The 17,484-nt window shown below is 36.3% G+C and overlaps 1 protein-coding gene across 6 annotated transcripts in view; it reads right to left on the bottom strand.

Moving 5' to 3' along the window:
- LOC148957166 (GTPase-activating protein CdGAPr-like) overlaps window positions 1-17,484 on the bottom strand; it is a 46,260-nt gene that overhangs the window by 8,906 nt on the left and 19,870 nt on the right. For all 6 annotated transcript variants that reach the window (XM_089115818.1, XM_089115820.1, XM_089115817.1 and 3 more), the window contains 9 exons: window positions 13,598-13,654; window positions 9,973-10,055; window positions 9,603-9,681; window positions 8,272-8,364; window positions 7,019-7,147; window positions 6,509-6,586; window positions 5,679-5,769; window positions 1,136-1,229; window positions 166-221 (listed from right to left, as the gene is read on the bottom strand). In XM_089115818.1, coding sequence (XP_088971944.1) covers window positions 166-221; window positions 1,136-1,229; window positions 5,679-5,769; window positions 6,509-6,586; window positions 7,019-7,147; window positions 8,272-8,364; window positions 9,603-9,681; window positions 9,973-10,055; window positions 13,598-13,654 — 760 coding nt within the window. The remainder of the gene's footprint in view (window positions 1-165; window positions 222-1,135; window positions 1,230-5,678; window positions 5,770-6,508; window positions 6,587-7,018; window positions 7,148-8,271; window positions 8,365-9,602; window positions 9,682-9,972; window positions 10,056-13,597; window positions 13,655-17,484) is intronic.

The raw sequence follows: 17,484 nt of genomic DNA on the forward strand, positions 1-17,484 counted from the left end.
AAACATACGAATTCTCATTCTTTTGGGCAAATAAAGACTGTTACTGCCTATTAGTGTCGGATCTTCAAACTATTTCTTAAGTGACATCCAATTTTAGAAGTGCACCAGTGTACACATTTGGCAAGTCTTTGAAAAAATATAACCTATTCTGGTCAAATAGCTTACTCTCTCTTCCTGTGCTAGCTAGATGCTCACCAAGGTCACACCCAAAGGTGCGTTCTCTGCAAAGAAGAAAATATAATGAATAAAACCATCAATGGAAAGTTACAAAATAAAAGCATTAACGCAGGTACCATTTCAAGCGAACAAAAATTGGTACAATAAAGTTACGACTTTGAACCCCATTGATTACCATGTCAAGTTTCTAATGATAGCATTAAACGTGAAATTCATAGTTGCGACTTAAGAATTGTCTTGTTCTGGACACCAAAACGGTTAAAAACCTCTGACTATACGTCATCGAGCAGTCTTCAAAATATCTTTTAATGCATAATGGGAACACCTGTTGCTAAAAACTAGAGACAGAGTACGAGTGGTGCCAGAAGAAGGCATAAAATAAACAATTATAAAAGGTTCAAAATCCAGAAAAGTACTCAAGGCAAAAGATGCTAGCTGCAGTCGAATGTGATCGAAAAAAATTGCAATGAAATCTTAATTTGCGTTTTTCGAAATCAATAGTCTGTGCAGACTGTGAAAAGTGGATATGCTTCTGTTCACACACCGAAAATCCCCTGCGCTAAGTATAATAACGACGAAATCAAAAAACTTATTTCATTTATGAAGATTATGCTTTCGTGGCTTATTAGGGTTTCAGCATATTAGATATTATCATTACCAATAGATTTCAAAATTTCAAACTAGTGATGTGGGATTTTTGAAACGAAGCAGTATCGAAACAAGCTGGTCAACTGAAAGTCATATTTAATAATGTCATATCACTTAGGAATTTATTCAAAGGATCTACAGAAAGAAACAAAATAATGGAAATAGTAATATATACCAACCGGAAACAAGCTTTGCTATGAGTTACAGAATTACTTAAAGAAATTGGCACAGGCAAATAACATATCACCTTTACGTAGCTTTTTAGTCCAGCTAAGGCTAAAGTAGCTGATATGATAGTAAAATTTCCCACCTTAAGATTCCTGTCTGCATGAGTTCGTCTTTGCTTGGTCTTGACCGAAAGAAGTACCGCAGAAAAGATATGAATTTTCCCCGTCGTTTACTAACTGCAGAAAGAAATTAAAACCGATTCAAAAAATGAAGGTTAAGCTGTTGTATTGGCACACTCTGCTTTCAGTGAGGTGTTGAAAGCTTCCAAATACACTGGAGAAAGCTTTTCAGACTAGCATCTAGATTGAATTCATCATATGTAATGATCTTAGAACGTTATTATCTGTTTTGGCAACTTCCATCTTGTTATCGCAGTAACAATTACAAATTGTTTTTTTCATGTGCTGTCCAACATATTAAGTCTGGTCAATGTTTCACCTGTTTCATGTTTTGTAAAATCGATTGAATAATGCGAGTTTTTAGGACAAGAATTCGGAAATAGTTTTATCTGGTGCAAGCAGTGTCCTAAAAACTACCTTCGGATAAAAACGCTGTTGTTATGCATGGTTTTAGTAGGGCCTGATTCAAAATGGCAGCTATGAGAAGAAAGCACCTTAGAAGGAGAGCTGCAATAAAAGCTTCCTAGAAATACGAGTTTGCATGAAAGATACGAAGTCTAGCGAAAACCTGCGCGAAAATATCAATAGTTTATCAAAAGAAACAAATAACGGAAAAAATAAACGTAAATAAACGTAAAACCCGGGAGATTATTCGATTTGAAAAAGTCACAAAATGCTACACTTATAATTAGTTGGCGAGATTAAGTTGTCGAAATGAAAAAGTGACTGATAATGAAATCAATTGATCGACTCGTTGATTGGTTGATGATTGATTGATTAAATGATTGATTGACTGACTGATTGGTTGATTAACGTGATGATTGATAATGATTATTGGTGATGCCTCACGACCTATAACTGATTTTAACGATTATTATCAGCCTAGTTTATCAACACAATATCATCGCTCTGAGAAAGCTGCAAATACTGCAATGTAACCCTCGGAGTAACTGCAATAACTGCAATAAAGCGTTGAATATTACGCGAATACCTCCAGCGAAATATTATGCTACAAGGAAGCAGTTATGGTATCCTTGGTCAAAGACAAAACTGCAACGTCACAAACACCAATTCCAGAGACAATCTTACCAGCACAAGTTGGAAATATAAACAAAGATGCAACTGTGGCACTACAAAGCATAATCAATTAACAAAATTGAACTCATACATGCCTGAAATTCACCAAAAAACAACTTGTAAACAAAAGTGCGTGTAGCTAAGTCATCTACAAAACATGCTCGTACGATTGGCAGCTAAGAGCTGGCTTTGCGCTAATTGCACGCGGCTATTTACTATTGCATATAGATCTTCACAGCAGCAACTCAATTTGCTTTCGGACAACATTTCTCTTACTCACAATAACGCTGTTATAATGGTAGCTCCGAACAATTTGTAAACCGTAGCAAGACAATACTTAGGCATTACTCCCTGTTGATAATTCAGCTAGTCGCATGATCTGAGCACAAAAAGTTTATTATCTAGAGGCCCTGTTAATAAAATGTCCTGAAAAAAACATCGCAAGGGAAGGTCCGGGAAGTTGAATAAACATCTGAATCAATCCAGGCGTTTTCACCATGGAGCCTAGAGGTGCACGCAAATACACAGTGTTATGGGAAACAGAAGGGACTTTACAATCGGAGCAAGTACTCCAACTTCATCACATCTGCGCTTGTTTAGAAGAAAGCAAGCTAAAGAAATGAAGCTATTGTAGCAAAGAAAAGATAAACACAGCTTAGATTGCTTTTATTGCTAGACGTATAAAAAATACCAACAGTTGAAATTATGCTGAGACGAAAAAGGAAAGCTATGTAGCTTGGAATGCGATGCTGCATTTTCATAAGTCAAATACAAACATAGAGGGAAGAGATTCGAACACACATTTGCCTTATAAAATAACCTCTTTTGGAAAGAATACCCAAAATTAGTTTTAGATAAGTTTATATCTAATTGAAAAGGTTGTTCTCTTTCAATTCATAAATACAGTACTCTTCTAATTTTTATTTACGTATTGCACAAGAGGAATAAAAAAGGCCAAAGCCTTGTCTTCATTTTAATCATCGTTCTTATTCGTAAGGCGTGGAGATCGTGACGCAGCCTTTGGCGCGAGCCTGGGTGAAACGGCCTCTAGTACAGATCTTGGTGGTAGTAGCCAATATTCAACAAAGATCTGTCACAGTACACTGTCAAATTCACACGGCTTTACAATTCAGAAATAAAAGAATAAGAAGCGAAGGCAATGATCAGTATTTTTCCTTGCATAGCCTTGAGAAAAAACAGTACAATCCGAAAATTCAACCAGCAGCAACAAATATTCAATTAATGGTATTCACGCAAAAATCAGGGGATGTAACCTAGAAATCAGAAGATGTAACCTATATAGAAGATGCGTGCTAGAAACAAGCCAGTTGAAAATACGAGAGGCTTGTGATCAATAGCAACGAGTGATGACAAATCAACAAAAGGCTTGCACTGAAACAATTTTATTGAAAAGTCAGCTGGGAACATCAAACTCAGTTTTGAAGAGTGAATAATAAGGTGCCTAAAACATAATTTGTCAAACGATTATGCTGCATCCACCAGATTCTAACAATCTTGCGTTGAAGTGTATGACAACGGTGAACAGGAGCAAAGCTAACCGACAGAGAACAATCGAACACAACGAGAATTGATAATTTAAAACAAAAATATACAAAGAAAATGAATATATATAAATCTAAAGACTTGAGTATGACATGTTTCCGCTTTCAGTTGTATCTCAAAATTTTGCGGTATCAAAAATTTAGGAGTTCCGATGTTAACTTAAACGACTCTACAAAGGTCCAACTGGCCTAACGCGTAATGCAGTTTTGAAGGGCGACAGAAAAAGCCCAACACATGCTGGCAGGCACAAAGAGTTAAAGATTGAACAAACATATAAGTGGCAAACCTTGCTAAACATGAACCTCTCCATAGAGCAAGAGTGCGTGTGAATAAACACAATGACATTGCAAGTAGCCTACACGCCGAGCTCGAAGAGAAATGTTCCTGCGCAGGTGGTTTTGCAGAATAAGATTGTGAAATCTCACTGGCTGAGACTCAAGCAACAAATCAAGCTGATTTAAGGCTTAAGGATTTTTTCCATTCAACTTAGCTATAGAAATGTTTAATTTGTCCTATATTTGCCAAGCTTGAGGTTTTTTGCCTTTCTCGCTAGTTCACGACCCAAAGCTCAATACATCCACGGTCTCCTGGGTCTCCAGGCTATGTTTCTCCTGGGACGTATATAATACACATTGTTGCTAAAATTTTAAACTAGGATGCATTTCTATGTTCAGCTGAATTGTATTAAATTGAATTTCTTTAAGTAAGCTTACTTTTCAATAAATGATGCAGGTGCAGGAATAAAAAAAGTCTACAATCTATAAACACTGTTACATTGGCCAGCTTTAGAGACGCAGATAAGATTCATCGCCAGTCTCTCTATCCATCTAATCATGCCACTCTATCAGTCGCTAGTCAATAATCATTAATTGGGCGAGGATCGAAGAAAATCATATACCCAGGCCTTTTGTAGTAAAAACAATGTTCGCAACAGATAGACAGCTAGTCCAGAGCATAACTACATATCGCGAGAGCGTTTCCTCAAAAGAGAAGCAGCAACATCGATGAATCCACGCTACAATTTAAGGACCTCTGGACTCTATTCTAATCTTTATCACACTTGTAATAGAAACACCTTACTTCGGGACTTTTTCTGCTACGTTTTCACTCCAAAAAATAGCTAAACGGATCTTACAAAGGTTTCATTCATTGCCTTGAATCATCATTTTGAAATAACAAGACGCACAAAAAATTCTGGTACAGCTAGACCCAGCACTTCCATTATGGCTCAAAATTTCCGTGCTGTTCGAATCCAAGCCAAGCCAGGACAAATACATTCTCAATTTATCACGAGCCTTGTTTCTACTCACTTTCAAACCAAAACAAAAATATATATCCATATAGGCGAAGTTTCTTTCGCGACACACTTTTGCTGTATCACAGCTTCAAACAACCTTAAAACCGACCAACAATTAACCAACAGATGTCCCTTGCTACGGGCTTTCATTGCGAATCTTGGCGCCCTAGGATAACCCTTAAAAATGTGTTGCTGGAATTTTCAAGACCCTGTTGAGCTATCAGAAATATTTATGCAAATACACAATGTCAATGATCCAGATATACCGTCCAAAGATAACTTTTCAGAATGAAAAATAGCCAAACAGACTGTGCCAAAAACCCGTTTGCCATATCCGGCCCTTCACCAACAATTCTTCAATGTATAGTGCAACTTTTCGTATTTTACTATTTCAACAAAAACCATTTATTCAATATGTGTTCGATTATTTTGTTAATTGCTAATTACTTTAATTTGGTATTTGGAACTGATTGAAAAAGTATGTCAATTCTAAATGATTCTCAGGGAGAGCATTATTTGAACTTGCGAGACAAGAAGCTACAATGATACTGAATGAAAAACAAACTTACTCGGTCTTTGAATTATCGCATGTTGGATGAGCTGTGAGTCCAATTCTTTATCAATGAGAATGTCAACACAACTTGAAGGGAAAAAGCCAACCTAAATCAAAGATAGTGTATCATTAGACTTTAAATTTCCTACTTTTGGAATGTTTTCATAGTGGTAACAACTTTAAAACATCAGCTGACCTAGAAACAATGCTCTGTACAGTTTTCATTTCTTTCTTCCATATCGCAAACCAAAAACGACCAGATAAGGAGACAAACGAGTGGCTCTTTATATGCTCGTACGACCCGTATTATAATCTGGTTTGTCACCAATACGAAGCGCAATTTAAAAGTACAACTACAAACTGCACGGAAATAACCACCGTGAGAATTTATTTGCAAAATTTCAAGGCAATGTGCATATAACAGTGAAACAATCTTGTTAAAAAATTAAATGACCTAACATCGACCAGTTGGTGGAAACTGGCTTAAGATCTGTCTTCAGACAAACGACTGTTAGGTCGGCAGAGTCCCAATAAATAGAATAAAGTCTCAGTTTGAAAATAAGGGGATACCAAATAAATCCCCAAAATTAGTTTTTCTTTTCATAAATGATTCATCAACTATTTCTAGGACATTTATTATTTATAAAACATAGCGGAATGTTCTTGGGGCATCTTTTGTTTTCTTGTTTCAAAGGGGACCAATTTGACTTTCAATTGAATATCAAATGCAACAGGACTATGAAAGGGATAAACAGGGGGTGGGGCATGGGGAAGAATGAATTAAAACTTAGGTATTGCTGTTTGTAAAGGCTACGGCGATACAATACAAGCCCCGTGTAATCATACCTCAAAACCTTTCTTCCCTCTCCACCAAATTGTTTCCTCTCCAGGGGGCATATCGATCACAGATACAAACTCACCGACCTGAAACCCGAATATATTGAAGATTAACTTTCATCGCAGTTAACTTGGCAGTATGGAAATCTCATACTTGCAAGAATGTTATTATGAATTGTAATGGCAAGATAATCAGCAGAAAGCCTTTCGGCTAAGGAGTTGAAAAATTGGATAAATAAAAAGCAAGAATACCCCGCCCATTGCTTAACTGTTTTATCGTTCTAATGAATGAAAGACTTTCTAGTTGCCATAGAGGGCAGCTGAGTCATCTAAAATGATCTCTGTTCCAACGTTTAGCGCCGTCCCTGTAGTAATAAAGCCTTATTCTTTGTTGACATAAAAGTAGGGTTTTAGATGACCATTATTTTGTACTTGACTCTTTTCAATGAAAATTTGACAGAAAGGATAGATAGATAAGGTGAAAAGGTGTTGGCGTCAATATGAGATGCAAAAACGTACCTCTAAAGAAATTTCGTCAGGGGCCTGGGCGACGTAGCGTTTGATCACGTGGGCTGCAGCAATCGCAGGAACATTGATAGCAGAGTCGTCGGCTTCCATGACAACAAGATGGTTTCCATGATTATCAAGCTGAATTGAAACAAAACGGCAGTTACTTGGAGGAACTCAACACGATAAACATTTCAAGGAATATTGAGATTTCATGTTATAGTTGGCAAATTGAATTGCTTATCAAACGAAAATGAAGCGAATGGAAGTAATTCAGATAGAAAGCACGTTTTGCCTAGACTGTTCAACCATATCTAATTTTAATATGATGCTACCGTGGAAGGCAGTGAAGGTAACAGATATTTTAATCGTATGCAAAAGACGTAGAAAAGGGTCTTTAAATGCTTTCTTCCTACAATTAGCCTCATTATGAGAAATATTGTAATGAAACTTCAAGTAGTCTTGCTTTAAGTTTTGTATCAATTATTGAAATAAATCAATCTTGCGGAGTTTTTCAACTCTGCTCAGCAAAATCTGTAACAGTTTATGGTTGATGCAGAATAAGTACAGTTTTTCAGGAGGAGACAAAATAATATGGCATTTACCGGAATGAAGTATGAATATTTTTGGGTACAAATATTTTATATTGAAAAACCACATCAAAATTTTGCAGCAGCAAAAAGTGGAAGCATCCATAAAATTCGATGAATCACAGGCAAAGTGTCAGCATAGAATTCGATGCCTCACAGGCAAAGTGTAAGACACATTCTTGCGCAGAGCATTTTTTGTTTTTATTTCATAGGCGAACATAGTTATTCAAGAATCGAAGGTTCTTATTCAAAGGATTATAGCTTTTGGATTTGAGAAAAAAGAGCCAAACATCTCTATAAAAATAATTCAAATTCTTTCTCTGAGAAACATATTGTTCGAAAACCAACATTAGTTAGATTAAAGGGTCTGTAGCTCAAAATTGCAGACACAGACTAGAAATTACAATTGAACCTTGGTCAAAATACAAATATTCATGAAGATTCCTATTATATTAAGAACCTTGCATACATTTCTCGTTCTAGAAAAGATTTTTAGATGAAAATGCTTAACGAAAGTGCCTGTTGGTTCTTAAATTCTTTATTTCTTTTGAGGGACTTGCTTTATGTCGAAATGTAGAAACGACAAGGCCATAGGTGTTTTAACCGCAAAATATTACGATGGAAAAGTGTTAAAGTGTTACAAGAGAAACAAGGAAATCTTTGTCAATTTAATACCTCAAACCAATTCAAAATGGGGCCACAGTTCAAATTGTTTCCAGCAATACTGTTGAGTCTTTCCAGATAAGCAATGGTTCTTTCCTTCATATTCTACAAAAAAATAATCTATCTTGGTGACTGCTTTCATGAAATAAAAGAACAGTGCTCTAATAAAATGTTACATATTTTAGACAATATTGCCTCTCTATCTTGCTATCAAACGCGCTTCGAACGCGCCTCGGATGCGGCCCGGATGCGGCCCGAACGCGCCTCGAACGCGCCGAAACCTTCTTTGCAATCATCTAAGGCTATGTTCACATTGCTCCGTATTTGTTTTTATCCGTTTTCATATCGATCCGTTTTGCCTGTTCCCACTGCTCCGGACACATTTGAAAACCGTATGAAAAAGATGACGCGTTCACATTGCTCCGCTCTGGATAAAAAGGAAAACGTCACTAACTGGTCTACAGCACTCGCGACTGCTAAAAAACAACTCACTGCCACTAAAATTCCTCCGAGTAGTGTACTAACTTCGAATTAATCAGCCATGTTAAGAAAAATTGTTTAAATTGGCGCGGTCTAAGCATCTTGCTGTATTGTTGTTGTTGTTAGCGTTTTCAAAAGTATCCGTTTTCGGTGTTCATACTGCGTTTTTGCGTTTTCAAAAGACTCCGTTTTCAAAAGTCTCCGTTTTCAAGGGTGAGCAGTGTGAACGCAAGGCACAAACGGATACTTTTTTATCCGTTTTCATTTGAATCCGGAGCAATGTGAACGGGGCCTAAACTTCACATTTGTCGCACCTGTTCTATCAGTTGCAAGATCATGAGAGTTGCATGGAGATGGGATGCTCATTTAGGGAAAACAAGGAAAAGTATTGTCCTACACCTGAGAAATGAAATAACAACGTATTTTTTCAATGAACTAATAAAAATTCATAGCACCATTGTATGATTCACTGCCGTTGAGCGTTGGTGTTCGCGATGAGTAAGTTGATGGGAGGGAGCTTATAAACAAAATGAATAATCCCTCTTTTTGACCTAGGAGGGTATAAATGCTACAAAAGCAGTATGCTATTGCCCATTGTCCAAATAAAAATTACAATGTGTTACCTTTTTGCATCACAAAACGACGAGTAGCCTATTGTTTATTTACTCAGAAATAACTGGCTACGCAAAATGATGCAATCTGCTTTATGATAATAACATAATTTTTCATGAAGTTTGTCTTAAAATTGATATTTAAAATTTTTGAAAAACTTAAACAGTGTCTCCCTGTAATAAAAAGCCTTGCATATCCTGTGGACTATTATCAAAGCAATACATTCATTAAAAAGCCATATTTCCACCTACTGTATCTATCACAATACTCCTACTGCGATCGATTTCACCAAGATATTCCAGTTTGCTGAAATTTCTGTCGTATATGCATCTGAATGATGAGAAGTTGATATCAAACAATGCTTTCTCCTCACAAAAAGCAAAATGAAATAACCCATGTAGCTTCAATATCTCAATATACATGAACGCCATGACACTAATAGTGATTGATTAATTCTTAAATCGTCATTCCAAGCATTTTACTAGGCCCATTAAATCTAATTTAGGGCAAAAGAGATCTTAAATCGTTCTCATCGCAAACTCACAAACAATACTGTAATAACAGAGCCTATATATCACTTAACCTTGAGAATGAAGAAAATATAAAACAAAAAAGTCATACCTGTGAAGTTGCCTGTCAAGCCCTATCAAGTCTTGATAGCTTCTTCTCACTGTCCAACTTGTGTTGCCACAAGATATTGCGATCTATAAGAGAGAAAAATGGGAATTTTCGTATGTTGAAAAATGAAACACTACAATATTTTGAATTCGTGTCCTTTGCTTTCGTGCTTAGGAATCAGCTAAAACAGCATGAATAAGGGTTAAACAAAACTGAAGCTCTGTTAGTATTGGAAACATTCCGCGGTATTGCCCACGAACAAATACTTGCAAGGAAACTGAAAAATGCATAACACATGCCATAGAAGCTGAGCCGGACATTGATCTCGAGGGCCACTGTTTTATCTGACATAAAATGCAAATCATGAAGATGGATTAGGAAAGGACTGAACAATTGGTACTCTATTACTGACTAATTGACTGCAATCATTCACGTTAATACTACATTAACGAAGCAGCATGACTAACCGAGTAAAGTATCCCTTAAAGAATATTTGGTTGCCTATCTTGGTTGCCTGGAAATTATGCCGAATTGATTGTTTTAACATTGGATTTTTTGAATTTTTCAGGTACGTGACGTGACGTTTTAAGTTTTTGCCATTGGAAGATTGAACCTCGGCAATACCGGACAGAAACCTTGCATCAGGCTACCCCCGTGCTAATAGTATTCTATAACGATAGTCACGGGGTGGGTGTGAATGTTCCAAGCATAGCGGATTGATCTCCTTAAAAGGTAACGGCGCCAGTTGATAATCAAACACTGATTTGCCAAATTATAATCGACCTAATTCCTCTAGAAATGGATAAAAATTTTAGGCTCAGAACTACTTGGCAGGTTTGTATCTAATTTTTTACAGTAATTAATCGAAAAAAGGCCTTTTTAAGACAGTGTGAGCCGCAACTGTGCTCTTGGATACGGGGGGGAGGGAGGTGTGGTTACTTTTTGGGTTACTAGAAACTTAGCAAAATTCACCTTTTTGGATCAGGCAATGATACAATTACATTTTTGTTAAATGAAATTCTGAGTTATTGTTTTAGGTCTTGAATATGAAAAGTTTTGAAAAATTAGAGAAAAATTGCAAATCATCATTTTTATATTTATGGCCTTATAGACGTTTAACAACTGGCATTGAATTGCCGAAGCGAAGCAATGTCTTTGATACTGAAGCTGTAAACTTGGTGTAAAAAAAGTAATTATCGATAATGCTCAAGTTGGCTAAAATAATGAAAATTCTTATAGGGCTTCTGTGGTATCGAGTTGAGCCAATACGGCGCAATGAAAACAAGGAATTTTTGAGTTATCGTCGTGGATATCAATTGAGTTGAGAAAGGAGATTCACTTCACAGGGCTTATAAAGATAAAGACGCACTTCGAACTGACAGAAAAATGTGCCGCAAACCATCAGACACAAGATTATGGATTGCTTTAGCCTAAGGCTTAGCAAATTAGAAAATTTGCTTTAGAAATGAATAAAATATCAAGATAATTAAGCCACTTTGACATGGCTTTGACTACGGCAGAATATATGATTTAAGACTCGAAAAATCACATATAAACACGAACATAAGTGGCTATTGTCGTTGTTAGAACTAGTCGTTAGCGATAACAAAGCTCTATCTCGAGTTGATAGAGGGAGGGACGTACTCAGTATGTGAATTTCAGGGATATTTCATCTACACAATTTGAAAAGATTAACAGGAACCAGGGAATGTTGTGGTTGGGATTGGCCTTTCGGGTAATATCAAACTGGACAAAACCCATGTTATTTCCCACAGGAAAATTTCAAATAAGAAAAGCATTTCAAGGTTAAACTTACCGATAAATCAATGACAACAAAACAGTATTTGTAAATAAATGTAATTCAGTAACTATGAATTATTTCAAAAAACTTAAAGGAAAAGCGAGGAAAACTAAAATGTCAAAATTGTTACTCTCCTAGACATGGTGTTTGATTGATAAAATGTCAAATGTCGAATGTAAGTCCGACAAACAAAATTCACGGCTTCCACACCCCAACTAGAAATCTTCAATTTCTGTTTTTCCTGACAAATTTTAAAAAAACCTTTTAATTCTTAAACTCATTGCGGCCATCAACACAACACAAAAAAGATTAACTATTCTTTTTGGCAATGAGTTGTCTTCCAGAAACCTTTTATAAATTTTCGCTTTCTCGTTTGCTGTAAAAATTCTATGAAAACCATAGTCTAACTTGTACATGCATCCAAGGTTCCAGTAATTGGGAGAAGGGCAGAAGAAAAAGTTCCAGTAATTGGAAGAAGGGGGGAATAAAGGTTCCATTAATCGGGAGAGGGCACACCGTAAATTTACAATCTGACGCTAAAATCTCATGTTCAACCGACAGTTTAGTCGGACATGGGTAACAGCTCACCCTGATCAATAAAAATTCCAAGTTCTGGCTAGATGTATAGCAATGGGAAGACTTTTGCAATTTGTTCTTCAATAATATATTGCTACCCGTATAGCGCTGTTTGCTTGTCAAATTATTTCTCGATTATACCCTTAGAAATTATTAATGAGCAAAATTTTACTCAGTTATGAATGTCACAACAAGACCATAAACACGTGTTGTCATTTTTAAAAATGAGATCAGAAAGTGTCGAAGCCCTTCACTAAGCCACGTCGGACCAAGGGGCAGGACCAATGCTTGGTACTCTTTCTACCCAAAGCAATAAACCCGAAATTGCGTTTAATATAAATTTAAAATGCGAAGAATTACATTTATTCACTTTAGTTTACCTTCGTAAAGCATTGTTAAACTTTCGCAATACAGATATGTTTGTTATTACCATGTTTTCAAGAATCTTGTTTGAAATAGAGACAGTTTAATTTCCAGCAGACTCTTCTTTGCTCACGGGCCAAGGGCCAATTGCCCTTATGTCCCAGTCAGCTTGATGTTTCTTTCGGGCTAATTTACTAGCTACGGCCAGCCTTGGACCATTAAATGATTTATATAAATTGTGTAGGCCAATGTAACGAGCGCTTCGACAAAATGTAGTATGCTATCTTACAATATCCTTTGATTTCAAATATAATAAATCGAAAATATTTTTCTTGATACACGAAGTCTGATATAAGCCATTCTTTAACTTAAGCACTTACAAAAATAGCAGCTTATGTCTATATTTCGTGAAAATTGTGATATTTATGAGCAGAAATGAAAAACATACTTAAACTTATATTTCCATTGGTACCACTGCCCATGCTTTGAAATAACACCGAAATTGCAAAGCTCAAAAATACATGTCATAAGTATTCGGTAAAGGTCAAATTTTGTCATTTACATATCACGTCAAAGTTTTATCAAATAAGTTGCAAAGACTAGGTTCACTTTGATAAGAACAATAGCGAGGTAATGCGCCGTATTAATGAAACACGTTTAAAAATGTCTGAAAATATTCTTTGAGTAAAGCCAAAGTACCATTATGGACAATATCGTGGAAGTTATATGAAAAAATCTGGCTCGACAATTAATGAAAATACTTTTCAAGAAGTTTCAAGAAATAGGTTTCAAGAAGACTAGGTCCCTCTCGATTGGTGCGTAAAAATCAGCTGATTGCTACGATAGATAGCTAAATGAAAACAAAGATAAAAAAGGGAAGCAACTCACCTGAACAAACTCGCTCGAATCGTTTCCTTCTAAGGTTTGATCTTCAAACAGTGTAATCTACGAGTGTGTAGGATAAAACAGTCAAACAACAAGCACTGCCAATCCCAAAACCTTCCCTTTATTGTAACAAATGAGTCAGGATGAAAAACATTAACATTGACAATGTCTCAAGGCTGACCCAGCTCTGAATTTACAGTGCCGGCCCGACTGTTGAATCAAAAGAGCTTGGTATTATGAACGAATAAAAGCACGTTGAACTGGACCGCACGAAACAAAGAAGAATACAGTTTTGCATTGACAAAGGACAATAAACGCCCATACGACTCTATAATGCAACCCGCAGACACTGTGCGAGGAAAAGGCGAGGTTCTCCCTACACATAGTTAAATAAATATCCGGGTTAGTGACCGATCAAAGCTAATATGTTTTTAATATTGAATTAATAGGTAATTGGCCGGGGGGGGGGGGGGGGGGGGGGAGTCTTCAGTCATAGCTAGTACAGTTTTATCAAAAGTTTGATCGGATAGAAACAGCTCCTTTTAAGAAATTTTACAACATGATACTTGCCAAGAACATCCACCAAAAAAGGATTGTATGTTAAATTCTCATTTAAAATTAAGAAATTTCAAGTAATAATAACTAACTTTGAAGACAGTCTCTCGGACAAACAAGTTGCAAATAGGTTAAGGAAAAGCTAATACGTTCAAATTATACAAGAAACATTGCTCATAAACATCTAGAGGAGTTTATTTTTCAGAAAAGGTTATCATATTCTTTCTTTTTGTTGACGTCACTGGTCATTACTTTTGCCAGCGGTGTTCTCGCACAGCATAGTTGATACTGTATGATCACCATAGCAATTTCATAATTCCGCGCCAATTTCGTTTGAGTTAGGCGACCAGGAATTTTTCAAGTAAGGTTGCCTAAGATTTGATCATTTTTCTTAAAAAAGATTTAAGAACAATTTTAGGCTCAGAACTACAAATTTTCAAGAAAACCAAGGCTCAGCCAAATTCAAGGTACTCTTATAAAAAGTATGTATATGACAATGCTTATCGATAGTAAACTGTCGCTGTACAATGCGAGGAAAACTTTTGATGTAGAAATATGTTTATGCAACAAACTTTGAACTAAATAGCGTTAATTCACCAACAAACGCGTTTACGAAAGTGAATGTCTGTCTCAAGCAAACGTGATTACAAAAACAAAAGCGTGTATTGCTTGGCTACAATGTTGACTTGCATGGGCACTGAGCGGCAATCTTTCAACTGGTGTCTAAGCTTCATGAATGTCAGATAGTAGCAAAGCGAATGGGGGTACCTGTTCCTAGTTACAACCTGATGGATCAAAGGTAACAGAAACCGGCAAAATCATACGGTTGGCCAAAAGAAAGGTATCTTGCGAATAGGTCATTAGCTCGCTTCAAAGAATCTTGCGATTTAAAGGAATCGCGAGCAAGAATTATGCCAGGGACCGCAGAATCAGGGGGGTAGGTGAAGGCTATGAGTCCCCCCCAATAATTACCAGAATGTACTTAAAATCATACAAAAAGGTGCCCTGCTCTTGGTTTTTAGCATGTTTAGCCCTCCCCCTAAAACGTTTTAGCCCCCTCAATCTGTAACATTCTCCACATTCCTTGAATTACGCAGGTTGATAAATAACACGATACAGTAAAACAGGAAATACACAAATGAAGAAAGAAAACAATTCGTCCAAGCTTATAGATTAACCTTGATGAACTAGATGGAAATTAAAAATGTAAAGTATACGTGGTCACAGTGGCTAATTTTGTGGAAGGTGTAAGGTGTAGATACATCCCCTTTAACCATTAATCAAAAGTGTACCCCGTCTTTTCAAGATCATCATGTTTGTGGTCGAAAGTAGCCATGGTTACAATCTTTCAGTGAGTTTTCATATCATTATTGTCTTTGGTTGATATTTGGCTGAAGCTCTATGAAAACCCTCTGGAAAACACTTAGGTTTATTTAACGTAATCAAAATATCCCCGTTCATGCAAAATGAATTTTTTTATACTATCTGGCACTGATGGGAGTAATTTTAAAACTGTACAATTGTACAATAGTTAAATTCGTTTAACCCCCGGCAGTAAACTTCAAATGCAATACTGTACAACATGGGAACATTCTTTTGGAATCTCGTGATAGAATTAAGCATTGCCGCAAACTAGTTAGGCGACATTGATTATTCTCAAACATAGTAATGTTAGAATTTTGCTCGAACATGGGAAAATGAGATACCAAATACAGGATTCCAATTTTTTTTAAAAAGCTAGTAAAAAATCTTATGGAAGTGCTGTAGATACATAAAGCATATGACATAGATATAAGAGTAAAAGAATGGAGAAAGTTCAATAGCAAGAGGAAGGAGCCAGTGGAGCCCTGAAAGAAGGCCATGAGAATATTATTTAAGGAAGAAACTTTTCTTGGAATTACACAGAATTTCTTGGAACCTTTGAATAGTGTCTTGACAAGATCGATCCACCGAAAATCTTGATTTTATTGAATAGGAGTTCATTCTATTCAAATCATTTTTAAGATAGGATTAATGGTGTGAAAAGAAGTCACCAGTTATAACAAGCTTGTGAAAAAATGATAAATTCACAGAGCGACATTTCAAAGGGCTTTCTAATGATTGGTTGGTTGAGACAGGTTTCCAGGTTTTGAAAATATTGTATAGCTGTAAGCCTTCAATAGAAAAAAATGGGGGTTTTTAGGAAATATGGGGAAATATGGGGTCACACCTAAAATATCAGGGGGAAATGGAAAGAAAGGAAAGCATTTTCTTAGGTTTTCAAGACAGGCCAGACGTAATAGCATTTCTTCATCTTCATCCCTTGCCCGTTTCTTGGTATTCTTCACTAAGCTAGCTTGATGAAACATGACTTCAATCTTCGAATCTGCATTGAAGGTGTCAAGGAACAACCAGGGTGGTTATCTACAAATTCTGAACCCCAGAAACCAGATATATGTCGATTTTTCGATGAAAAACAGATTGATATCAAAATTTCATGAAAGGTTGCCAAAACTAGTTAGGCCAGAGAATTTAAGGTAAAGATTTATTAAAAGCTTCCGTTTATGCTCCGATAAGCCGGATTATTGGTAAAACCAACATATGTGAGTAAGTCGACACTAAATCCTAGAGATATCCGTAAAAAAGATGTTTTTTACAACTTTGCCAAAAGAGTAATCTAGAATATTTTTCTGACGTAAGACAAGCTACAGTTATTGTTCCGGAATTTTAACGCACTTGAGCAGACCACAGGTGAAATGAAAAATACAATACAAGAATTAAGTAAAGGAAAGCTAATTAAGATAGGAAGAGAAAGTGGTTGAAAGGAAAGGAAAATGATTGTGCCACAACTCAATATAAACGCAAGGTGACAAAAATATCAAAAACATCAAGATGACTAATAATGATTATAATTATAATGGGCGCCTTTATACAACATCGTTGGAACTTCAGAAGAGTGATAAAAATCGACTCTCCTTTCAATTAAATCTGATGTGTGAGAATATATCTGTTCTTTTCATGTTCCTGCTTGAACGACGTGAAAAATGGGAAACATTGCTTTACTTGGCACAACTATAACATGATTTGCCAGGGCACCTGACTGGCGAATACCGTACCTTTTTCGAGGGGAGGGGGGAGGGGCAATTTGATGATTTACGGTAACATTCGCCGTCATACCTTGGAGCCATTACCTGACTGCTTCTCGTTGTAAAAAACTTCCATACAAGCGGGCGAAAATTTGGTAGAAACACAGGACCAGGCAGAAATATGAGGTAGAATATATTTTGACCAGTGAACAAAGGTTGAAGGAGGCATGCCATATAAATATCGAAAATATGAACATAACATATATTAAT

This window comes from Rhopilema esculentum, unplaced genomic scaffold (genome assembly GCF_057945365.1).
Source record: "Rhopilema esculentum isolate cy_ngs unplaced genomic scaffold, ASM5794536v1 HiC_scaffold_37, whole genome shotgun sequence".
Taxonomy (NCBI): Eukaryota; Metazoa; Cnidaria; class Scyphozoa; order Rhizostomeae; family Rhizostomatidae; genus Rhopilema; species Rhopilema esculentum.